The sequence below is a fragment of the Tarenaya hassleriana genome, unplaced genomic scaffold (assembly GCF_000463585.1).
Source record: "Tarenaya hassleriana unplaced genomic scaffold, ASM46358v1 Cleome39, whole genome shotgun sequence".
Classification (NCBI taxonomy): domain Eukaryota; kingdom Viridiplantae; phylum Streptophyta; class Magnoliopsida; order Brassicales; family Cleomaceae; genus Tarenaya; species Tarenaya hassleriana.
In genome coordinates, this window is record NW_010966822.1 from 775,699 (window position 1) to 800,269 (window position 24,571).

Consider the following 24,571-nt stretch of genomic DNA (forward strand, 5'->3'; position numbering starts at 1 on the left):
GGAGATCTCCTGCTCTAGCTCATCCATCCTGAGCGGTTCTTACAGTAGGCGCTCCTTTGCACGGCTGCAAGAGAAAGAGAAACGACGAGAAAGATGTGTAAGATTACTTCTAGAACTTAAGACATACTCTAAGAGGAAGAAAGTGCAATTAAGGAAGATTTTACATTAGACTTGTTCTTCTTGCAAGATGCAGCCCACCATTTGCTACCAGAACCGTCTATGACTCCACTCCCTTGGAATATGACCCCTTTGAGCTTGGAGAATTCAAGCCAAATCCTCTGGAAATCCGGATTCCATTTGCTGGGCTCGTCTGGTGCCACGATTGTTCCATCTATCTGTAATAAAACACGATTTCAATAACGTCATATAACAGCTCATCATATGCTGTTTTCCTGAGCAGTTTCAAAATCTTGCCCCATTGGTTGTGGTATCATCCATGGCTTTCGGCTTTCTATAAACTTGTTTTGGCCTTTTTTTTTTACATACACAATAGTAAAAGACAGTACAATTTATGATGTCGAAAGGTTTGTCTGAAAAATTCGACCTGAATGATCAATTTGTCTTCACAAGGACCATTGAATTTTGTGGCGTTAACCAGATAGCGGCGGCCTTGTGGAACCAAGAACACGGATCTTGGAGTAGAGCAGGCTGTGCTCCATGCGTTTATAAATGCCTGGTTTTCAGACAAAACACTTCACACATGAGTTGTGGTGACTTATGCCATAAAATCCCACCGATACAAAAAATGATCAATCAGCTAGATCTACATTAATAGAATTTAAGAAATTGTGAAAGATAAAGCCTGCCTGGTGCATTTATCACGATTATTACTAATGAAATGTAATCAGATTCCGACTTGACAAAAGTATCTAAAAAACGGACCTGGGTATCGTCGGAAACACCATCTCCAGCTGCACCAAAGCTATCAACATTCACCAGATTCTTGCCAGAGTGCTGGCTATTGAACGATGGCAAATCAAAGAGTTCCACATCGATATCGTCTTCTGGTACGTCCAGATTCTCGAGGTCCCCGAGAATGTCGACATTGTCATACACCGTTTTCCCTGCAGCTCCATAAGCAGCTATTATCATCAATAGTCCTAACAGGGCGACAACGAAGAGCTTTTCCATCTTCTGCCTGAAAAACACTATGCAAAGATGATTGGCTTTTTTTTTAATGTCTTCTGCCCCGGGATTCCTGTGCAAAGATGATTGGTTTGGTAATGATATGAAGAATGATTGGCTTTGTTCGAATTTATATGCAGATTAATTAAGGGGGTTTTGTGGGTTTTATGGCTTGGCTTAAAAGTACATGAAAATGGCCTCATTTTCTACATACCCACACTTAAAGTACAAGGAATGTGCTTTTTAAATTTCTTTGCTTTACTCCAAAACCTGTACACAGACATTCCCGGTCAACATATGTTCTTGAATGTTGTCCCCCGTGAGTTCTGGTAATGAAATCCAGAATCGCAGGTTGCAGAACATATTTTATGCTATTTTTAGTCTTTTTAGATGTTTTGGAAGAACAAATAACGTACAACTCCTGTAGTCGTTCCCATGTAACACCCAAAAAAAGAAAAAACAAATAGAAGAGGTCAACGAGTTTGTGCCACCAACCTTGCAAATAAGGAACCGAATGTCTTGTGTAGTCGCAGTTGATAATGGAGATGACTTCAAGTGAAAGAAACTATTTCAGATCAGTGGAAGAGAGGTGTGAACTTTGCAAACAGGTTCGGGCTTCTTTTCCATGAAGCTTAAGCAAACACTGTCCTACATCTGTTTACCCAAAAAGACATGCCACTGCTACTAGCCTGCTACCAAATACTCTCAACCACAGTCTCCCCTCATGAGCTCAAATTTCCCGATTTCAGAGCAAAAAGTTCGAAACTTTAACCTAAGAGGCGACATTCTCGGATTCAAGACCCATCAAAATTCTTGCTGATCTTCTCCTTATTGCTTCTTTTCTATGCACCCTTCGGCTTTTACCATGACCTAACAGATCCAACATGCAAACAGTAATGTTTCCTTCCAGGAGAAGTTCCATAATTCGATTCCCATTGAGCCCAACATCAAGTTGGCCTTCCTCAACCAGCTCCGAATGGCTGCAACCTGATAATACACACAACAGTGTAACTTCAACCGGGACAAGACCCTTTCGATCCATTGCTCTAAGCATGTTATTATTAATGCAATCTCGTCCCATGCCATTTCGAGCATAACCCTTGATGATTTATGTGAAACTGAAGACATTAGGCAAAGCAAGCTCATCAGAAAAACCTTTCAAGTCTGTTCAAACCTGACCACATCCTGAATAAGCCTCAATCAAAGAGCACGATACTGCAATGTCAGATGCAGGAGCGGATTTAATATCAAGAGTACCAATAGCATCAACCGAATCATGCAAGGACCCGTTTCAGGATATAACATCCATTTCAGGAACAGCTTCCAATGACCTATTGGCCTTTATTAAACTACCATAATCGGAGTAAAAATCCATCCAGATATTAGAATCAGTACATCCAGATTTAAGCAGATGGGAATGCAGCTGCTTCCCTTCATCTAATAACCCGCCATTAGAGCAACCACGGATATGGAAAAGCCCATTTGCTAAACCAACGCAATAGTGAATTGCAAACTGCAGCATTTCTCTCAGGCATTCCCTCGAACAACTTCAAAGCTACATTCTCGAGCCGCATAGACATGCAAAGGTCAATAAGCGACGAAGCCACGAACAAATTACAACCCAAACCCAAGCGAAATCACACTGCAATGAACTTGAACATCTTCTCTACAGAACCCAGCATCGCTACATATACACTGAGAAACCGAAGAAAACGTGGAGGCATTCTCTCTGAGACCAGAGGGGACCCATCTCAGCAGCATAAAGCTTCATAGCTTGTCTGGGGCGCCCGTTTGGGCTATCACCAGAAAATAACGAGATTGTAGGAGACAACATCCCGTACAGGAACCCGATCGAACAGGTCGTGAGCAGAGAGCAAGTTCCACGAACTTAAAGAACCAATCAATATATCGGTTAAGAGCCTGAATAAACAACCTGGTTAGGGCTTTCCTCAAGGTACGAGCCCAGCATTGATGGAGGAGCAGCCATGGATGGAGCGGGACACCATTGTTGAGCTCATGTCGTTAGTATGTGTCGAAGCCTCCACAATATGTCTTCGTGTAAACTGATTCCGAGGTTATTTTCCCCTAACAAATGTAACTCGTCTTCTTACACTCGTAAACAAATCAACGGAACAGAACAGTTCTTTGAGACATTGGCAAATGAAAACACATACAACATCAAACACAAAATGACAAAGTTCATACCACCCAATTTGCCATTTATATCAGATATAAAACATATAGATCAGACATAAAAACAAAACCCACACAAGTAACATTGAAAGATCTGACCTTTCACTTTGAATGAGTGATTTTTATTACACAGACGATCAGAAGAAGGTCATTCTTCCCCGCCTCCATTGCTTGGTAAACGAAGCCAACAAACCCAGAAAGTATCTGAACCTCGAGAGACCGTCTTTACCACAAATTCCAGCTGATTTACAATCCCAATTCCAAACCAAAGAAACAAGCCTTCACGAAACGCAATAAATATACATTTTAAGTTTACACGAGGGGAATACAAAGGCTAACATGTCAAGGCAATGGCTTCCATGAGAGCAGCCACGAACTGCATCTGCGTGTTTTCGTCGATTCTGGAGAAGAGAGGGACGTGAACGAACAGAGATTTGTGGCCCTTCTGCTCTGTGAACCGGAGCGAGTGGTAGTACACGTAGTTGCATACAAATCGGCCAGCGTCGTCTGATAGTACGATGTCATATCCCCTGTTCTTCAGATTCTTTAAGATCACCTCCGTTGAGCACGACGTCTTCACGATACAAAGATCAATTTGAATCCGATTAGAATTTCATGACAAAAAAAAAGGTTACAAATTTGAATCTTTGTTAAGATTCGAGACCCAGAGACTTAGGCAGTGAAGTTGTACCTCTTTTATCTTGGAAGTTCCACCATCTTCCGAGACTATAGGAACCCGCTGAGTAAGCAAGGGAATTAGTAATTAGCTGTGTTGCTTTAATGTGTTACTTTGTGAAGATTTTGTCATTTGTGAAGAAGGTGGAATTGGTATACCTGTGGTTGCCAGCCTAACTCGTCAGGACAACGGAAATGAGCTTCGTTCACGGCCTGCCTTTCAATGGCAAACTTTGTCGCCCCACTATTCACCCCAAGATGAAGCTAAAAGAAACACCAAACCAAACCAAGACAAGATCCATTTAGATCCCTTGAGCAGTTGAAGGAACACTTCAAGTTACAAAAACCAGTAACTTGATTCTTCAAAACAACTAAACTTTCTAACAGAATTCGACAAACTTCCCCCAAAAAGGAAACCCCATAAAACAGCATTCCAGCAAACAGGTAAAAACCCAACGTGACGGAAACACAAGGGCGTAGATACATGACTATGTTTAGGGTGCAGAGAAAATCAGGGCCTGAATATGTAGGAGGGGATCAGTTTTCGTTTGTGGGCATGCTTAATAAGCCAAAGTTATCAGCTTTAGGACTGGAAGAAGACAGAACATAATAGGAAGCTTCGAAAAGGAGTGAAATTTTTGTGATATCTAAAACACAGAGACAGAAAGGGACAAAACAAAAACAGAGAAAGATTACCCAGACAACAGTTTGATTGCTGTTAACGGATCCAGAGACAGGCGACTCCAAGAGCTTGTAAAGTTGGGGCCTTGCGCCTTCACCAGCAGTCTCAAGAACAGTGCAGCTTCCAAGGGTCACTCCCTCGGGCAAGCCTCTTTTCTCCGTATACTCCTTCAGATTATTCACTATTCTCTCCGTTGGATTTTCAACCACCCCTAGAAACTTCTTGAACCCCGTCACGTTAATGGTAATACCACCCTTTGCACCTTCTGACCCCATCCCTTCCTCTTTCACTTCCCTGTTTTCGTCCAAAAATTGCTTCAAGCCCAAGAACTGGTCATCATCATATATCATCAAGGACCACGCGAGATTATGAACAACCACCATCATTAAGATTCAGAGATGTGACGTAACCTAACCAGTTGAAAATACTTGGTTGGTTTTCCCTGCATCTGTTTACAGTTTGGTTCCGTGTTTTGATCTGATTGCCTTTTTGGGTTTGTTTTCAGAGAATGATCTCAATTGTTTTATCATGAACTCCGATACCCTGTTTCTCATATGGCTTCGACTCTCCTCTTGTTTTCAACTCATTTGCAAATACAGAGTTCTCTGCCCCAAATCCAGATACCAACCCCCGAGTGAGCAGCCTTAATTTCATCCAACAATTCTAACTCGAAACACATCGTAATAGACAACATCGATTGCACATATCTAAAAACAGGATTCCGACAAATCTCCGCACAAGTTCATAGAAACCATCGATTCATCGCAAAAAAACAAGATAGAGTTGACCAAACTCGTTGATCAAAGACCAAATTGCCCAGTGGTTCTTGAAATTCAGAGAGAGAAACAGATAAGACGATTAACTCTGATCGGGAATTTACCTGAGAAACTCGATCCAAAAACTCTCGATGACTTCTGAATCCTCCTAATGAACAAGACCTGGCTTCTGTTCAGGCTTTTCGACCGAATAAGAGAATTCGAGTTCCACGATGTTCTAATTATAAACTCTTCTTACACAAATGCCCCCCGTTTACGGACTTAACCACGAAAATACCACTAGAGTTTGGCCGTCCATCATGACGCGTCATCTACAGCACCATCCAAAAAGGCCAAGCGAGTCGTCGTCGTTATCCAATCAAGCAAGGGGAAGGTCTGATGACATGGCGTTCTCTTATTGGACGAGAGGCAAACAAGTCAAAGTTGAGCTCGGGAGTAGGAGAATCTATTGAAGATGGTGCGCCGACGGACCCACCGACGTAGAATTGACATTAAATTTACGAAATGGCCCTTTTTAACAACAATTTCCTCTTATTTTTTTCATTTTGAAATCTGCATTTCATTTTCTCAGTTCCGAACGAACGCATTCACACTTATTTGATTGTATCAATAATATACGGACAGAACTACCGATATGACGGAGAAGCCATGACAAAAAGGACAAAAACGGTGGCCATTGATTGCACCTTTTGCATGCATGTGTTAGGATTCGACTGTTTATACCGCAGCGGTTGCGGTTGTGGGTGGCAGTATTTTCAGAACGTTTGATAGCGATTTGATAGCGATTATAAATGATTAGTACTGATTGGCTGAGAAATGACTGTTGATAGCGATTGCGCGTAGGTGTAGTTAGAAGTCAATGGTTCATTACTGTTGCGGTTGCATTTTGATATAAATTGTCAAAAAATATATTATTTAAAAATAATTTTTTATAATAGTTTTAATTAAATTTTTAGTATCATTTGATAAAAATTATTTACTAAATTAATAATAATTAAATAATAAATTTAAAATATAAATAGTATCAATTTAATTTATTTTTAACTAAAAAATTAATTTTATTATAAAATTTATTAAAAATAATCATTATTAAACCTAAAAATTATACTATTGTTTTTTTTATTAAAATATAATACTAAAAAATAATATCAAATCATAACACTAAACAAAATCATCACTAATATATATACTAATGATAAAAATTATTTACTAAATTTATAATAATTAAATAATAAATTTAAAATATAAATAGTATCAATTTAATTTATTTTTAACTAAAAAATTAATTTTATTATAAAATTTATTAAAAATAATCATTATTAAACCTAAAAATTATACTATTGTTTTTTTTATTAAAATATAATACTAAAAAATAATATCAAATCATAACACTAAACAAAATCATCACTAATATATATACTAATGTTTTATATAATTTCTAATAAAAATATTATAGTTTTTTTGTCAAAACACCGGAAACCGCTACCAAAACGCAAGTTGAAAGTTGCGATTAGAAAACACAAGTTTGGTTACGGTTGCGATTGGTTGCGGTTCAACCGGTCGGTTTTTCAATCGCTCGCAACCGCCGAAAATTGCAACCGCTCCGTTTGCGGGTGGCGGCGGCGCTCACTAGCCACCTCCTTATTCATTTACATGTAAATATTTGTCTGTCTTTATAATCGAAATGCGTAAAATATGTCTTGATTGGATACAACAGTAAGAAAATGTTTTTAAAGTGAATACAAATCACAAGCTCTCGTGGAGTCAAACTTCAAAGGAAGCTACAGCTTCTTATGAAAAAAAAAGGGTAATTATATATTCATCGTATCACAAGGTAATCTGTAGGAATCATTCTCATAAAATAAAATCCTAACCTTTATAATCTCTCTAACAAGAGATTCATATATATATATATATATATATATATATATATATATATGTATGTAAATGTCAAGCTTTATAAAGAGAGAATTGTGCATGCAAATATGAAGCCTGGAAATTATAATTAAAAAAACATGGTAAAAGTTAAGTTAGTGGGTGGAGTCAGTGTCTTCAAGTTCCAGAGATCAGAGTTACTGAAGAAAACTCTCATTCCCAATACATACTTTATTCACTCCTCGAACAAACCCACCACCCCCAGCCCCTATGGTTGAAACTCTAACGTAAGCCCTAGATGAAATGAAAAACCCTAATTCCACACTCCGTCAATATCTCTCGTTAATTTTATGCCCTTTTTTTAATTGTCTCTTGAATGTTTTTTGTATTCCTCTCTTACTCGAATGGCGATTTCCCCCAAATGGAATGCCTCGGAGCTTTTCTCTCACGGTACCCATTACTGCCTTCTTCATGGCCCGGCAAGCAAAACTGAAAATTAAACAAAAACGAATTTAATAGATAATATAATGATGATTATTGCATGAAATATATGTATTACACTACAACAAAAAAGAACTCAATGGGTAATGACAATGGGGAGAACATAAGCGCATGTGATTATTAGCGAGTTTGTCTAATAGATATGGATTTGTTAGGAATACGAATGATTATTAATTAAACCTTTTTTTAAAACCATGTACCCTCACTATAAATTAACTATTTCACCCAAATTTTGTATACTTCGACTAATGAAATTGAACGTAAAGCATCTCTCTCGTCCCGAATTCGAATCTCAAATTTGTGAAAGGAACATATAATTGAATCATATAACTGTTTTCAACCCCAAAATAACTAATTCGTACGTACGTATTTATCCGGAGTTTGAATTGTCAAACCGTACGGTTTCCAATTAAGCGAATATACAGAAGAAGAAAATTACCTCATGATTAGCGGAATCATGGAGAGAGTTGTAGGGTGCATTTTGAACTTCTTGGCTAAAGCATTGATCAGCCCCTCTCTTGTGATGCACACGTGGAAAATGTGCCCACTTGTTTAAACCCCCAAAAACAACATGACAATAAAAAAGGGTTAGTCCAAAATCACATCCCTATAATTATTAAAGATTTTCAGTTCGACTAATCAGTGAAAAGTTCGGTTTTTGTTCCTCGTTTTTTGGATTATAGTTTAAGTTTATACGTTTTTGGCGGCCAAGCTGAAAGCTTCCTTGTGGGCAATGTTGGGATTTTGAGCCTTTAGCCTACTGATCTCTTCCCTGCTTTCACATCAACACCATTAAAAATAAGAAACCCCTCAAAACCAAAACTCATAATGTGAACTATTATTTCCTAGCTATATACTACAGTATACATATATATGTATATATACATATATGTATATGCACGTCTCTTACTTGATGAAGCAATTGTAGGCAGAAGGAGCCCTTTGGCGTCTCTCCGGAGCTGTACAGTTTTCCAATTGAAATCGTAGGGATATCATAATTAAAATCATTCAAAGCCTAGAAAATTGCATACTTATAATGTTATAATATAAATATACGTACGTACGTTTATTGACCACTTGGTTAACCCGTGGCACATCTTCGTCTTCATTATCCGAATATGCCACCAAATTTGGACTGTACTCTTTCGCTTGATGCACTTTACATGCTTCTTGTTCCGCGGTTGCCTTTATGATATCTTCTTTCCCCTGCAGGGGATTGAGTGTAGCAATAGATATAGAGGAGTGAAATAAATATGACACTAGGTTTACCTTGAACACACACACACATATATGGAGATTGATAGTGTGGATGATGGGTTTTGGTCGCTTGATGTTATATCTCAAACCCAAGAATATGAATGTCCGAAACCAGATCCCCAAATGTATGGAAAGGAAAAGCCCGAGGAAAATAAAATAAAAAACTCCAAATATCTGAGAAAGAAGAAGGATTTGAGGCATGCCTAACAATTAATATGTATTAATTAGCATGATTACAGAGGTACAAATACTGCGCCTTTGTGTGAATCTCATTAACACGAGGCAAAAGTTACAGCATAAGAAACGTGTGTGTGTGTATATATAAAGGTGAGTGAGTGTACATGTATGTGTAAAGACCTGATCGTGATGGGTGAGGGAAGCGATGAGATGGAAAGGGATGAAGGAAGCTTTCATCATATTGACAGAAAGGAGGCTGGTGCAGTGCCCACATCTCACAGTCACCACCTTTGACAAGCTGCTGAAAGGCACGCTCACCTGATCATCATCATCACCATCATCATACACAATCTTCACATATAGACTAAAAACGATACACCTTTTCACATGAGGAAGACGTATATATAATGATCAAATTGCAGACCACACCAGTAAAATTGTGGTGCAGAAGCCACATTGGACATGGCAAATCTGTCCCGGCAGATCAAACAACTGGTTGAGAGTTGTCATGTTTTGGGTATGTTAGAGAGAGAGAGAGAGATTAACGTGGATATAGTTATCAGTATAGTGAATGAGAGTGGGGTTATATATATATGTATGTATATATAGGCGAGATATATATATAGCTAGCTAGGCTGCTGTATGGTTAAGGAGCATTAATAGTGTAGTCCTATACATATATATATATATATGAATTGCTTTGGTATTAAGCTAAAAACACAGGTTCTGAGTTTCTTCGTCTTCACTCACAATAAATGAGTCTCCTCCTCTTTGGTGATGAGTAAATGATTCCTCACTCTCTGCTTTTAATCTTACTTCTGCTTTTAGACAGGCGATATCTACTACTCCTACGCTGCGCCTATGAACACTTTCTTTTTCCAGAAAGCTGAAACGTATTGATTCCACCCCATTTACCCTCTTGGATTATCTCTCAATATTGTTTTTTGGAGTACCGTATAATATATATATATATATCCCATTACTTAGACATCTAATGAGCTTAAAATTGTTTTCCACCATCATTTGCATCATCATCATCATATATATAGTCCATATATATATGATACCCACTCATCGTTCTCTTTTGGGTTGATGTAGTTCAGATTCAGATGAGCTAATTGGTAAGGAAGTGTTTTGTGGTTTTGAAGCGTTCAAGTGTGGCAATAAGACGACTAATAACAAGGGTGATCAGAACTGGTATTTCAAAAGACAAGTTTCCACAAGGGAAAGAAATAATAAATGGCGAGGAGTTCCATGCAGGAAGAGCCTCTTTGTCTCATGTGTTGTTGTCTCCTTAAATGTTGTGTCTTTGACTCTCCCGAGCTCAGTTGAAGTGAAAGAAGAGCGTGTTGCAAAGTGGGTGGGCGAGTTTCTAGGGGCGCGAGTGAAAGTGGGGGAATCTTAGGATTTGTCTCTTTCCTCATTCAGAGCAACTGCAATTGGCATCTCTCCCCGAGTTTCAGTGCTCTCTCTATTCATGTCATTTCCACCATCGCCCTCTTTATTGCTTTTCTTGGCCACCACAAACCCTAATATCTCTTCGAAAATCTCACAACCAGATTCAGCTGTCTCCACAAGAAATCATTCTTCACAAGTTTCTCAAGCCAGATTTAAAAAAAAAGGAGAGATTTAAATGATTATATGAATGCAAAAGGATGAAAGTCGAAAACTTTCTCCCCACTAAGACTTCTTTTAGGATTTGCGCTCGATACTAACTTATTCTGACATCTTCCGTACATCAACGAACGAGGTACCATCGTAAAGATTCGTTCATATAGCCCATACGCAAGGATCATTCCAGTCCTCTCAGAGTTTATAGTTTTCTTACTGATCACATGGAAAAAACATAACAAAACTTAATGACGATGAACATTGCGAAACTTTTGCCAACATCTGTTGCCAAACAGACAAAAAGATGTCCGAAACCACGCCACCGAATAAAAACTCGAGCATCCTACACACAACATTCCTGATACATGGGTTTGGAATGGAATCAAGCAAGCAAGCCTTAATACGAGAAAGATTCATAAACTGTTAAACTTGGCTGCATGGAAAGAATTACCTCTCTCTTGTTGAAACGCATGAATCAAATTACTTAAATTTAAGGCCGACGTTTGATCGAAACTGGCAGAGAAAAGATTCAAAAGACACAAGCCATCCAAATGAAGGCATGGAGATTTACCATAACCAGGCAGAACCAGACAACCTTTCACACCGATCACAAGTAGGCGACCGAGAAAAGGAGGACGGCTACCCAAAAATTGCGTGCCATGACTCTCAAACAAAGATCAGCCCTGAATAAGCTATCCAGTAAATCATCCCAACTATGAGAGATTGGAATAAACAACCAATTCCTCCTACAAAGGGTCCTACTTCAACAGGAATAGAGACAGAACGGTAAAAGATTGAAATATATGATGAAACCATAGATAACTACGATACGAGAACATAATATTAGAGGCAATTCAAATATTGAAGGTACCCGCCAACAAAATCCATCAAAACAAAATTTGGGTAATGGAGCTAATGGAATCCAAACAAAAATAATGCCAATTGAGTCAACAAAAGAGAACCAAATTTGAAACTGTTCAATCAAAAACCGCGAAACATGACCTACTCGTCAGCGGGAGCCTTGAAGGCATAGGTGGTACCGCACTTTCCGCAATAATGCCTGTCGAAGTGACTCGCCATGAACGTCCCCGGGCCGCAACCGACAGACGGGCATTCCTTCCTCAGCCTCTGCACTTTGCACGAACCATCGACCTTGTAGAACTGCAGAACCGCGAGCTTCACCTTCTTCTTCGTGTGCTTGATCTTCTTCGGCTTCGTGTACGTCTTCTTCTTTCTCTTCTTCGCGCCTCCTCTGAGACGGAGAACCAAGTGGAGCGTCGATTCCTTCTGGATGTTGTAGTCGGCGAGTGTCCGACCGTCCTCCAGTTGCTTCCCGGCGAAGATCAATCGCTGCTGGTCCGGCGGGATTCCTTCCTTGTCCTGAATCTTGGCCTTCACATTGTCGATCGTGTCGGAGGACTCGACCTCTAGGGTTATAGTCTTCCCCGTAAGGGTTTTCACAAAAATCTGCATCTTTCCTCTGAAAATCTGCAGCTCTCTCTCTCTCTCTCCGCGTAAAAGTGTTTATATAGTATTTTAGGCGGCTCCGAGAAAATTAGGGTTTATAGAGAGAGAGGCACGGGCATTGAGCTTACTTTATTCGAAAATACTGGACTTTTAGGCCCATTAAATGAAAGCCCAAAGTGAAATAATGGGCCTTACAGAGTCCATAAACTACAACCCCCCCCCCCCCTTTTGACCCATCAATTTGTAGTTCTGTAGATAACATATAAATCCTCATCTGCAACAAAGGATTCTATTTTGAAATGATAGATTTTTTTTTTTCTGAAACGCCCATGAACTGATACTGATAGATTATCCATATTTCCTCCTCAGCCTCTGCCATTGATTTTGTCAAAGATTTCTCGGAAAGAAGAATCTGATACACAGAACCTCGATGACGATCGTAGCATCACTACCGGGCATTAACCTCTTTTCTTCTCTGCCGCCGACGCCGCCGCCGACGTCGTCGGGCCCTTCTGCCGGAATCTCGCCACCTCCGCCTCCGATACCGATACCCAAATACCCACCGCCACGCAGGACCCGATTTCCCACAAATACCCCTCGTGCACCTCCAAAACCGCAATCCAGTCCCGCCCTGAAGCTTCCTCACAGACGATCGAAGTACTACAAGCCGGTGAAGGATGGAGTCATATCGGAGGACGGTGAACGCGCTGTTGTGGTGGGCGATTCCGGCGTGTCGTACCAGCTCCCCGGCGCGCCGTTCGAGTTCCAGTTCAGCTACTCCGAAACGCCGAAGGCGAAGCCGCTGGCGATTCGCGAGCCGGCGTTCCTGCCGTTCGCGCCGCCGACGATGCCGCGTCCGTGGACAGGGAAAGCGCCCTTGAAGAAGTCGAAGAAGAAGGTCCCGTTGTTCGATTCCTTCGACCCTCCCGCGGCAAAACCCGGCGTGAAGTACGTCGAAATGCCGGGCCCGTTTCCGTTCGGGAAGTACCCCAAGGAAGGCAAAACGAGAGAGGAGATTCTCGGGGAGCCATTGAAGAAGTGGGAGATTCAGATGCTAATAAAGCCGCATCTGCACGAGAATCGCCAGGTTAATCTGGGTAAGTGTCTGTTTCTCCAAAGACAAGAGTTCTCGACTTTCATTCTCCTTGAAAAGTTTTCGGATTGACGGAGAACATGTATGTATACTACATGTTCAGGAAGAGATGGATTTACGCATAATATGTTGGAAATGGTACATAATCATTGGAAGAGACGTCGTGTCTGCAAGGTTCGCTGCAAAGGTGTTCCGACAGTTGATATGGATAATGTCTGTCGTGTTCTTGAGGTATTATTGCAAGCTTCCGGTTCACTGTCTAAAACTTTATATATTAGAAACTTGAAGGAAATATCACAGTTTGCGAAAAGATTTCCTTATATCGAATTTTGCAGAGATTGCTTTCTCCTTGATTTGGCAAAATGTTTGATGTCTGTTATCATTTCTATCTCTCGAAGAGTGCAGTTGGTCTTTGTATTCGATGTGTTTCTGCTGCTTGGTTTGTTCTAAATGCTATTGCTCTTGTGCTTTTGATGAAACTAGCCTGGAATCTGATCTTTACTGATATATCGTTGTTCTCTACATCGTCTGAATTCTTTTTTTGATATAGACATCTGATGAGTTTGTCTCTGAGTTCAAACTCTTTCCGATTGTTTGACTACTATCACTGATTCCGCAGTTGGGCAGGGGTTAACACTATCCAATGTGGTTTTCTTGGGTTCTCGTTCCAGGAAAAGACTGGAGGAAAGATCATTCACAGAGTCGGAGGTGTCTTGTACATCTTCAGGGGAAGAAACTACAATTACCGAACACGTCCACAGTATCCGTTGATGCTATGGAAGCCGGCAGCTCCTGTTTATCCAAAGCTCATTCAAGAAGCTCCCGAGGGATTGACAAAAGCCGAAGCTGACGAGTTGAAGGACAAGGGGAAGTCTCTTCTGCCCATTTGCAAGTTGGGTAAGTTTGTCTTATGGTAAAAGCTTTTGAGGTGGCACTCTACTGACGTAAACTGACCAATAGAGATGAAATATTTGTCTAAAATGTTAAACGATGCTGCAGCGAAAAATGGGGTCTATATTTCACTGGTTAAAGATGTGAGGAATGCCTTTGAACTGAGTCCTTTGGTGAAGGTAGACTGTAAAGGACTTGAGCCAAGCGATTACAAGAAAATAGGCGCTAAGCTTAAGGTCTCTTTCCATTCTTCAGCTTCTCTCTATAGCCATGTCTTTATTAGTGCTTCTTTTTTTTGCATGGGGTTCTTGTCAACATATCACAAAGCCTCGTGCTTCATAATTCTCATAGCAGGAACTGGTGCCTTGTGTGCTTCTGTCTTTTGACAACGAGCAAATACTCATGTGGAGAGGAAGAGATTGGGAATCACAGTTCCAAAACAACACTTTACCTCTAAACACTTCTCACACAAACATGGCAAACGATCCACGTTCTTCAGGTACTAACTCTGAGTTTGCTGGAAAAAAAAAAGAACATCTTCATGTTGTGTTTTATGGGTTTTAACCGTCTTTGAAATATCGAGATAACACCGAAGAAATCTCTGCTTAGATTTCACTCAAACTCGATTTAATACCATCATTACACATTTCATATACCATGTGTTAAGGCCCACGTCGAAAGTTTTTCTTTTGTTTTTTTCCACGATGAACAGTGGTGACCTCTCGATCCTTGCTTCTGTGGTGTGTCTGTTGCCATCTGCTGATTGATGTGTTGTGTTCTTCAGATACTGTGTCTGATCCCAATACGGTGATCTCAAGTCCGAAAATGATGTCGCTATGGAAACGAGCCATGGAATCTAGCAAAGCAATGATTCTGGAAGAGCTTGATCTGAACCCAGATGATCTCTTGAAGAAGGTGGAAGAGTTTGAAGGCGCTTCACAGGCTGCGGAACACACTTACACGGCTCTGGTCTTGTCGGACAGAAGAGATGATGACGGTTCGGTGTCCGAGCTCGAGAACTATGATTACATTGACGATGACTTTGACGACGAATTCTCGGACGGGGAATCCGTTCCACTGGGATCATTGCCCGTTGATCGGATAGCTGAGAAGCTCAGAGAGAAATTAAAATAAGATCCATTGGTGTTGGTTTTAAGAACGGAACTTGTAAATATGTATGCCCCTCATATTCAGAACACATTCCCGAGTTTGACTCAACATTTTCTGTAGACTAAATCTTTGACATGTTCTGAAACATGTCGGCTGAGTCATGCGAACTGTCGGAAGAAATCTGGGAACCAAACCAAAATCTTTTGTTCTCAAGAGAAATCTGAGGACAACAAATAAAATAAACAGAGCTCGATATCAAGGCAAGAGATTTTAAAAAGGAGAAAACGGTGTGGCAAAATGAGAGCCAAGCATTTGACGTCAACGTCATCGAGAGGAACTCAAATCGAAATCCCCCACGATCTCTCTCCCATGGGCCATGGACGAATTTCGAAACCAACGGCTTTCAAAATCAGAAGCTTCTTCTTTCTCTACGAGCGCATTGTTTTTTTTTTTCTCTTTTTGCTTTCAGACAGAGAAGAGAAGGGTCTGATCGTATTTCTTTTAGAGTAACCCATTTCGATGGGAAGCAAAGCATATTCTCCTTCAGTTTCTGCCATCGGACCGTAACTGCGAAGCCTTTCTCCTTTTACCCCCAGGTATCGATCTCTCGATTTTGCCCCCGTTTTTTTCTTTGTTTTTTTTTTCCTGAGCTCCTCAAGTAAAGAATCTGTCTCTTGCTTTGAATGTTACTTCTAGGTGTTCTGGGTTTATGGGTTTATGTCTCCCTCTCTTCTTTTGTTTTGATTTTTTAGTTTACGAACACGAAACCATCGAAATCGTGATCTTTCAACCCAAATCCGTGATGGGTCATCATGGATTTCTCGCCCTAGCTTTTCTTTCTGTTTCTGATCGCTTTTTGGATCGGAATTTATTAGGTTGTTGTTAAATCAGACAAAACTCACTTTCAGAAACGCTTTTGCTTAGTGTAGTATGTTATATACTCTGTCTGAGCATTCCTACAACTCTGGAACATAACTCGGAAGCAAAAGACAGAAATAACTGATGAAGGGTGGCCTTAGCCGAATTGATGTGTCGGGTTTCTTGACAGGTTCAACTGAGCATACTTGGCAGCCGAAAATGTCGGCCCAGACAAATGTCCCCAGTTACTGGTTGAACTGGAGGTTCTTCCTCTGCGCCATCTTCCTCTTAACGGCTATCCTTCTTTCGTCTTTTCTGATATGGAAGTTGGAATGTTCGAGAAAACGGAAAAAACGTAACGATCATCATGAATTTCCCGGTGTTGTATGCGAAGATGAGGCGTGGAATACATGTACCGAAGGGATTCATCCGAATTGGTTGCTTGGTTATCGAGCTTTCGGCTTCATTGTTCTTCTGGGACTTATCAGTGGAAATGCCATTGCAGATGGAACAGGAATTTTCATCTTTTACACACAGTGAGTTTAGTGTATATTACATTTCTCCCATAGTGATTGAAGAGGTTTCACATTGCGAGGAAAATCCACGTTACTTGTGCTGAATGCTGATTGATGATAGTGTTGTTTTTCTGTGTTTCTTTTCTCTTTCTTCTGATCAGATGGACTTTCACCTTGGTCACAATCTATTTCGGGGTATGCCTTTTCCTCACTTGGCTACCGTTTCCGGGTTTGATTGTAGAAAATATGATAAAATCGTTTCTCCACATGTATTAGATATACAGATCGGAAGGATCATGAGATTCTGATAACTTTACGGTCCAATGGCCGACAGTTCTTCTAAATTTTGGAGTGCATATTTGCAGTTGGCAGCCTCGATGTCAGTCTATGGATGTTGTGTAAAACCAAAGAGAAATAGCGGTAACATCGATAATAGAGATGAAGAGCGTGGTTCATATAGACCTCCCATTGATGGCGAAATCTTCGACATGATCAAAGCTGCAAATGCACAAGAAGATTGTATCTCCGAATGCCAGATCGCAAGCATAGGAGGTTTCATCCTTCAGATTCTCTTTCAAGTAAGTGGAGTTTTTGGCTTATAACATTGATGTTTCAATAAATATCCAAAATCTGTATCAATCCAATCTTTGTGCAGGAAACTTTAGTTTAGGAAGAATCCTTTACTTTAAGATGGTCTTGATTTCACATGTCATTTTCATTTAGGAAGAAGTTTTTTTTTTCTTGACAACTAACTCGATTTTCCCGTGAGGATAGACGTGTGCAGGTGCAGTGCTGCTCACGGACTGTGTGTTTTGGTTCGTTATCTACCCTTTTCTGACGGCCAAAGATTACAGTCTCGACTTTGTAAGTATCGGCTCTTGTTCTTACATTTCAAAATCCCGCCGGACCGTGAATGTCATTCCGGTCAGAACTAAAACATTTGGTAATCACTCTCAGCATATCATTGTTTTTTCTATTTGTGTTTGAATCCGAACATAAAATCCAACATATAATCACCGATTAGTACATTATCTCCTACCATCCTGTCTCTGCTCTTTGTCCTCTTTTGTCTTCTGTTGCGTATCGGGTCACATTTTCCTGTAGGTAATAATCTTTGAGGCTCATATTACGTATGGTTTCCGTCCATACTTGCAGTTCATCGTTATCATGCACTCTGTTAACGCAGTTTTCCTACTCGGAGAAACTTTCTTGAACTCTCTGGTAAGTGTTTCTGTTGTTTTCCTTCAGTAGCTCTATTCATAGATACATGGAAAGATCATGATGACCATGATGATGATGGTGTTTTTTTATGTATACATACAGAGGTTCCCTTTCTTCAGGATTGCCTACTTTGTGCTATGGACCGGCATTTTCGTAATATTCCAGTGGATAGTTCATGCTTGCATCTCCTTCTGGTGAAACCCGACATTCTTCCATGTCTTTTCCTTGAACTTTGGAGTCATGAAAGTGGTTTTGTGTTGAAGTAAGACTCGTTCGTGCAGGTGGCCATACCCGTTCCTTGATTTGTCGTCCCCATACGCTCCTTTATGGTACGTTACATGAAATCACTGTTGAGTATGAAAATTTTACTTATTTCATCTTAAATACTTGTTCACCTAAAAACGTAACCCGGTTAATCAAATTTTTTTACGTACCCGATTAATCAAATTCAAACTTGGATTATTCAACCGGTGAAAAGGGCTCTTTCCGTCGGCCTAAAATACCCAATTAACTAAAAAAATTATAATGGAATATGTAGCATGACACGTTTCTGAGATTTGCGTCTATATGAACCCATCGTTATAGTTTATTGAATGGAAAAGATCGAAATAAATATGGAAGGTACGCAGCTGTGGGGATAATGCACGTACCATGTTTCGGGATCTTTGCATTGGTCGTGAAGTTGAAGTACTTGTGGCTCTCCAAATTGTGCCCGTGAATCAACACGTTGTGCATCCAGATAAACCAAAATTCTCGTTACGAGAACCAACAAATTCTATGATTTTTTTTTCCGTAACGATATTGATTGGCCGTATATATGTGTGTGTATATACATACATATACACACGGTTTTTTTGTGGTATATGGCGTCCTTTGTTGGATATGGATAAAATGTACCTGCAATAAATATGAAACAAAAAGAGGGATAATAAGTCGGATGGTTTTGGACCGTCTGTTGTTTAAATGGAGTTATTACATAATTTACGTTACACCTGTCTCCCTTGTGGGATATATGCCGGCCGTCGAAACTCTTTTTTATTATTATATTATTATCATTTGCTAATTTTTTTTTTGGTATAATGAAAAAAAAAATGGGTATAAGTGGGTAGCCATTTTTTGAGAATGAAGGTGGGATTTAATACATTTCAAAGGGGCAGTTGAGGACATGCTGAACGTTACGTCGTAACGTTATCTTATAAGATATTATTAGATCCATCCATCGTACTATATATGCATTTAATATCTGTACCCCGCACTGCTCCTCTGTGGCTGTGGATTGAAATGAGATACCATTCATTCAAATATATACATGTGATGTACATGTATATGTGTATGTATATGTATGTATCCAAGAGAGATATTATATGATAGGCGAATATCAAAATCTTACACAGAATATGGAAAGTCTCTTTCTCCCTTATCCAAACGCATTCATACGATTCCGGTTGTCTTATGGTCCCTATTCCTGTTGCTTCTCATCCATCCTTTTTATTTATTTATTATATTATATATATCATTTACCGACTTGACTCAACGATAAAACTATTTACCGTAAGTTTTGAGATCCCGAGTTCGAATCAATCTCTACATAAATACAGAGATAAGATTGTCTAGTATTTTCTTTTTTCCAACACCCCTACAAGATGGGATACAAACTGGATTTTTCATTTACATTATATTAGGGCTGGACACAAATACCGAAAACAGATACTCGTTTCACAGATACCCGATTTTAGAGTTTTCGTAATTTTCAAATCCAAATCCAAATCCCGATTTTTCAATATCCATGAATCCAAATCCAAATCCGGATAATAAAATTTTTAAAAACGGATCCCCGCGGGTACCCGACTATTATGATTATAAATAATTATATCTTATATTTATATAACATTTTTATAAAATATAATTAGTTTAGATTAAATAATATCATATTTTTTAATATTAATTCAAAAAATTAAATTTATTATTATTTATCTCTTATTATCTCTTTTATCTCATATATTTTATCATAATTTATCAATTTTTATAAATATATCTTCATTTTTTGAAAATTTTTAAAAATTTTATATATAAATATTGTTGTTTTTCTTAAATAAATCTGAATCCAGATACCCGCGAATGCCCGACCATTATTCTGGATATCCGTACCCTGGATACTCGTACTCGTAAATACCAAATCCCAGATACAAATCTTATAGTTAAATACCCGATTCATCCGGATTCAAATCCAAATCTCTCGATTTTCCCGAATATTCTACCCGTGTCCACCCCTACATTCTATACATATAGAAATTCTGATACCTCATGTTTTTTCAACATCGTTTCCAGTCTTTACCGGTTCTACGTACTTTTTTACATTGTAATTTTTTTTTTTTGTGAAAGATCAAAATAATTGGGGGGACCATGAGAGAGAGAGAGAGAGAGAGAGAGAGGAGCTCGTTTTTCCGACGATTTTATCCAATTCGCGTTCCCGCGCTTCTCTATATGTAAACTCGCCACTCCCTCCCTCTCTCTCTCATCTCAATAACAGACTTAGATTCGATCCCTAATTCCAAGGGCGACAATGGAGGTGGCGAATCGGAAGAATGATACAGAGGAAGCTTTTGCCCATGGTGACATTCTTGAATCCATATTGTCCCGCGTGCCTCTCATCCACCTCCTCCCTGCCTGCTCCGTCTCCAGATCCTGGAACCGCGCCGTCTTCTTCTCCCTTCGCCGCCGAAGGATCAAGCCTTGGCTCTTGCTCTATCCCTACATCAGGACTCCGCCGCACGCCGCCGTGGCGCTCGCTTACGATCCCCGCTCCAACGTCTGGATCCATATCAGAACAGCTCCTCCCCTTGACAAGGTGTCCGCCGTCCGATCCTCTCACTCCACGCTCCTCTACGCGCTATCGCCGTCGGGATTCTCCTTCTCCGTCGACCCGCTCCATCTGGCGTGGCGCCACGTGGTCGGCCCGCGCTTCTGGAGGATCGTGAAAGTGATAAAATCGCAAAATTCTCTGGAGGATCGCCCCAATTGTGGCCGTCGTCGGCCGCTTCATCGTTGTTGCCGGCGGCGTCTGCGACTTCGAGGACGACGTCTTGGCCGTCGAGTTGCTCGACACCGACACCGACGTATGGGAGACGTGCGAGTCCATGCCGGAGATGCTCAAGGACTCCGCCGCATCATTGTGGCTATCCGTCGCGGCGAGTACCGATAAGATGTACCTGACGGAGAAGAGATCGGGAATGGCGTATTCCTTCGATCCTAAAACCCGATCGTGGACAGAGCTCTCCGATCTCCGTCCTGTCAGAGAAGATGGTCGCTGCGACGTGTACTTGCGCGTGATCGGATTCGCCGGAGACCGTCTAATAATGGCTGGGATCACCGGAGAAGAAGAGAATCCGACGGGGATCGAGCTGTGGGAAGTGGCCGATGAGCTTAGGGGGGTATTCAAATCGATCGGATCCATGCCCAAGGAGTGTTTGGATAAACTCAGAGGAGAGGATCATTCGAGTTCACCGCTAACGTCAATCGCGTTGAACGTGGCGGGGGAGATGGTCTACATTCATAGCAATAATCAGACAGCGGAAGCTGGAGAATTTGTAGCGGCGGAGATGGCAGAGGGAAAGCTCTGCAACTGGACGACCTTTTGTAACGCTAACGCGGTGGGAAAGCGTTTCGTAGCCGCATGCTCCGACGTGAGATTCCGCGATTTGAGACGCGCGTTGAGTGAGAACTGCGTTTTCTCTCTTGTCCCCTAACCTATAAGGGCTAAAACGTAATTGTGTTACTCTTAGTTCTAATTGCCCCTATAATTTTCCCAAGTTTCGGTTTTCCCCCTGTGTGGGCTTTGAAATTTGTACCAACGCGTGATAATTTCGGGGAATCAGTTAGAATAAATTACGGTCAACACAAAAACCACCCGTAATAAATAATAAGATATTTTAAAATGCTTTAGCATCAGAAAAATGCTGACTATAATAATTGTAAATTAATTGAATCAGATTAAGTAAAAAAATATACCAATGCATTTTAGAAATTGGTGGCACATGACCAAAATATGTATTAGAAATTAGAATTACGTTATATATATATATATATAATGTTCATAATTATTTTTAATTGTAATGTCAGTGGTATTCAGGGAAATTAAATCCACGTGCATTGCGTTATCTGGAGAGCTGTTTTCAGAAGGTTGGCCTAACCCATCAGACTTTGTTATGCCGTGCAATGTTCAGCCTTCTTTTCTCCTTCTTGTTACGCCATAACACATATATATATATATATATATATATATATATAGAAACGCTGTATATAAGAAAAAATATTAATTGCGATTGATTTTTCCATTTATAATTTAATGTAACTTAAGGGTGTTGACGATGTCTTTCCTCTATAACCACAACGTTTCAATATATTTTTTATAATCCATAAATTCATCAAAACTTTGTTCCACACTGCATTTTCCATAAGATCCGGAAACCAACTGAATGATCAACTCCAAATATAAAATCGAATTTTTGTTGAAAAGTAGCTTTAACCAGCTGATACCCACCTCATCTTGTAAGATTTTGTTCATATTCCACTAATATACAAAAATCCAAACACGATGCAAATTTCGTGTTTTCTGCACCTTTATACAATCGGCAAATTGATAGAGACGAGATGGGGAAAGATTGCTTTATGAAAATTTCATACACCACAAAGCCGATGTCATGATATTCATTTACAGGCTTATTGATATATATATATATGTATATACACACATGCGCGCGCGTATATATCACTTCCAGAAACAAAAACATATCGTTATTTTATGCTGAAATTATGTACAAAACTAACAAAAAACAAGAGCATCTTAATCAAAATGACAGAAAGCATAGTAATTTATATCATTTACATGAACAAGAACAGAACTGAAATAACACAACAACATCTCAAAACGCACACAGACAGAACAAACATCGCATTCAACCATGATCATGGCCAACAACATATATCACATTTTCGACCAACAGAACACTAAACAGAGAGATACCTTAAAAAAAAAAAAAAGGTAAGCAGACATATAAGTGGCTATATATAGAGAGCATGTAGATGAGTTAGGTGCTCGACATGATATAGAACCGAACCCATCCAGCCGTTCCGTGACTTGCCGTGTTGACCCGTACGTCACTTAACCGGTCGGTTAAGCTCAGGGAGAGAACATTGGAGAGATGAAACCCTCAGGACCAGACAGAAGCTTCGGTGGAAGCTCCTCTCCCCACTTGGACCAAGCCTCAGCTTGATGCTTCCTATTGGGCAATCTTCCACCGCCGAGTAAGGAGCCCTCTCCTCTCTCTTTATATATAATTTATTTCTTTCTTTTTTCAACATAAAAAATGGTGATATACTTGGTCATAATGGAGTTTATTTGGAAAAAAAAAGTAAAATAAATTGCGTAAAATCTAATCAATTCAAAATTCTGATACATGTATTCTACGTATTCAAAACAAAAGTTTGACCAATGGCCATATAATAGGAACGATTAAAATGTGCAGTGTATGATCTCATTTCTTTATGGGGTCAATTGCAAAAATACCCTTAAATAATACAAACTTCAAGCTATACCCTCACGTAAAAAAAAAAAATGACACTATCATAAATACCTTTATAAATATACATTTTCTATAGTACTCTCTCCTTTTTCATTTAATATAATTATATAAATAAGTTTTTTTTTATTTCTCTCTCTTCTCTCTGGTTCTCTCTTTCTTTTATTTATCTCTCCTCTGTTACGTTCTCTTTCTCCAGTTAAGCTCTCTCTCTCTTCAAATTTTTATTCTTTCATATGATTTCTTGGTTAATTAATTGGAAAAAATAAAAGAAATCTCTAAAATTTTCATCTAATAAGCAATAATCTCGATAATTGATAAATTTTCATTCTAAAATTCATTTTTTTATTTTGGACATTTAGGGTTTATTTTGCTTTTATATTTATATTTGATTTATATGATATAAATGAAAAAAACGAAACATATATCAATATAATGTCATATTATATAGATATAAATGAGTTAAAATCAATATTACCATGATCCACACCAATTAAATTGATCATAAAGTTCCATGAATGAATCGTGGTCAAATAATCTAACACATCAAGTCAGTTAAACTAGTCAAACCCTTCGAAACGGTCATACTCGTAAGAATCGTCAAACTAGTCACACTCGTTTGGGGTTTCGGGTTTAGCCACACTTGTGTGGAGTTTGGCTTTTGGGTGTGACGAGTCAAACTGGTCAAATGATGTTCTAAATTAAATTTCTAAAGTTCAACGTGGTATATAAAGGCTATTATGACGTATTTAACGTGTTTTTGTTATTCGTAAATCATGAGAGAAAATAATATATTCTACCCTAAGCCAATGTGTTACAAAAAGTGTAATAGAACTTTGGGGTTTCATTTGGGAGAACATGGATAGTAAAAAAAATAAGGTGTTAAATTTAGAGAGTTGCGATTATTTGTTATTTATGAAAGTTGTTATACGAGGTGTTTATTAACATGTTCATAGTGTGAAAAT

The 24,571-nt window shown here is 39.5% G+C and overlaps 7 protein-coding genes across 13 annotated transcripts in view; 3 read left to right on the top strand and 4 right to left on the bottom strand.

The window, feature by feature from the left end:
- Positions 1-3,215, bottom strand: part of LOC104822971 (probable polygalacturonase At1g80170) — a 5,104-nt gene extending 1,889 nt beyond the window's left edge. The window contains exons 1-5 of one of the 2 annotated variants that reach the window (XM_010554348.2): positions 1,621-3,215; positions 883-1,138; positions 545-673; positions 165-335; positions 44-64 (exon numbers count right to left, since the gene is read on the bottom strand). In XM_010554348.2, the coding sequence (XP_010552650.1) occupies positions 44-64; positions 165-335; positions 545-673; positions 883-1,131 (570 nt within the window). In that variant the 5' untranslated portion in view covers positions 1,132-1,138; positions 1,621-3,215. Of the gene's footprint in view, positions 1-43; positions 65-164; positions 336-544; positions 674-882; positions 1,149-1,620 lie in introns of both variants that reach the window. The other variant, XM_010554349.2, reaches the window with a different exon arrangement.
- Positions 3,216-3,398: 183 nt separating this feature from the next.
- Positions 3,399-5,660, bottom strand: LOC104822972 (pyrrolidone-carboxylate peptidase). Of its 4 annotated transcripts, none has more exons than XM_010554350.2 (5): positions 5,556-5,660; positions 4,690-4,969; positions 4,153-4,257; positions 4,010-4,057; positions 3,399-3,892 (listed from the first exon to the last, which is right to left on the bottom strand). In XM_010554350.2, the coding sequence occupies exons 2-5, from the start codon at positions 4,948-4,950 to the stop codon at positions 3,653-3,655; spliced, it is 654 nt and encodes a 217-aa protein (XP_010552652.1). In that variant the 5' UTR covers positions 4,951-4,969; positions 5,556-5,660; the 3' UTR covers positions 3,399-3,652. The 4 variants fall into 4 exon arrangements, with proteins under 4 accessions (XP_010552652.1, XP_010552654.1, XP_010552653.1 ...); XM_010554352.1 differs by having other exon boundaries at positions 4,690-4,989; positions 5,556-5,655; XM_010554351.1 differs by having other exon boundaries at positions 4,690-5,004; positions 5,556-5,650.
- Positions 5,661-7,547: 1,887 nt separating this feature from the next.
- On the bottom strand, positions 7,548-9,806 carry LOC104823086 (axial regulator YABBY 4). Its single transcript, XM_019203605.1, has 7 exons — positions 9,691-9,806; positions 9,442-9,579; positions 8,892-9,033; positions 8,738-8,786; positions 8,524-8,599; positions 8,267-8,374; positions 7,548-7,815 (listed from the first exon to the last, which is right to left on the bottom strand). The coding sequence occupies exons 1-7, from the start codon at positions 9,769-9,771 to the stop codon at positions 7,723-7,725; spliced, it is 687 nt and encodes a 228-aa protein (XP_019059150.1). The 5' UTR covers positions 9,772-9,806; the 3' UTR covers positions 7,548-7,722.
- A 1,868-nt stretch (positions 9,807-11,674) lies between these two features.
- On the bottom strand, positions 11,675-12,406 carry LOC104822973 (ubiquitin-40S ribosomal protein S27a-1). Its single transcript, XM_010554354.2, has one exon. The coding sequence runs from the start codon at positions 12,343-12,345 to the stop codon at positions 11,875-11,877; it is 471 nt and encodes a 156-aa protein (XP_010552656.1). The 5' UTR covers positions 12,346-12,406; the 3' UTR covers positions 11,675-11,874.
- A 228-nt stretch (positions 12,407-12,634) lies between these two features.
- On the top strand, positions 12,635-15,600 carry LOC104822974 (CRS2-associated factor 2, chloroplastic). Of its 2 annotated transcripts, none has more exons than XM_010554356.1 (6): positions 12,635-13,436; positions 13,536-13,663; positions 14,104-14,329; positions 14,432-14,559; positions 14,675-14,822; positions 15,108-15,600. In XM_010554356.1, exons 1-6 carry the CDS (start codon positions 12,770-12,772, stop codon positions 15,455-15,457), a joined length of 1,647 nt encoding a protein of 548 aa, XP_010552658.1. In that variant the 5' UTR covers positions 12,635-12,769; the 3' UTR covers positions 15,458-15,600. The 2 variants fall into 2 exon arrangements, with proteins under 2 accessions (XP_010552658.1, XP_010552659.1); XM_010554357.1 differs by having other exon boundaries at positions 14,678-14,822.
- A 134-nt stretch (positions 15,601-15,734) lies between these two features.
- LOC104822975 lies at positions 15,735-19,016 on the top strand. 2 transcript variants are annotated; one of them, XM_010554358.1, is made up of 9 exons: positions 15,735-16,029; positions 16,482-16,827; positions 16,968-17,001; positions 17,172-17,384; positions 17,581-17,670; positions 17,962-18,027; positions 18,130-18,221; positions 18,309-18,356; positions 18,657-19,016. In XM_010554358.1, exons 2-9 carry the CDS (start codon positions 16,511-16,513, stop codon positions 18,931-18,933), a joined length of 1,137 nt encoding a protein of 378 aa, XP_010552660.1. In that variant the 5' UTR covers positions 15,735-16,029; positions 16,482-16,510; the 3' UTR covers positions 18,934-19,016. The 2 variants fall into 2 exon arrangements, with proteins under 2 accessions (XP_010552660.1, XP_010552661.1); XM_010554359.2 differs by having other exon boundaries at positions 15,744-16,029; positions 18,649-18,836.
- A 1,401-nt stretch (positions 19,017-20,417) lies between these two features.
- On the top strand, positions 20,418-21,888 carry LOC104822976 (F-box/kelch-repeat protein At1g23390). Its single transcript, XM_010554360.2, has 2 exons — positions 20,418-21,003; positions 21,041-21,888. Exons 1-2 carry the CDS (start codon positions 20,591-20,593, stop codon positions 21,771-21,773), a joined length of 1,146 nt encoding a protein of 381 aa, XP_010552662.1. The 5' UTR covers positions 20,418-20,590; the 3' UTR covers positions 21,774-21,888.
- The last annotated feature ends 2,683 nt before the right edge of the window (positions 21,889-24,571 follow it).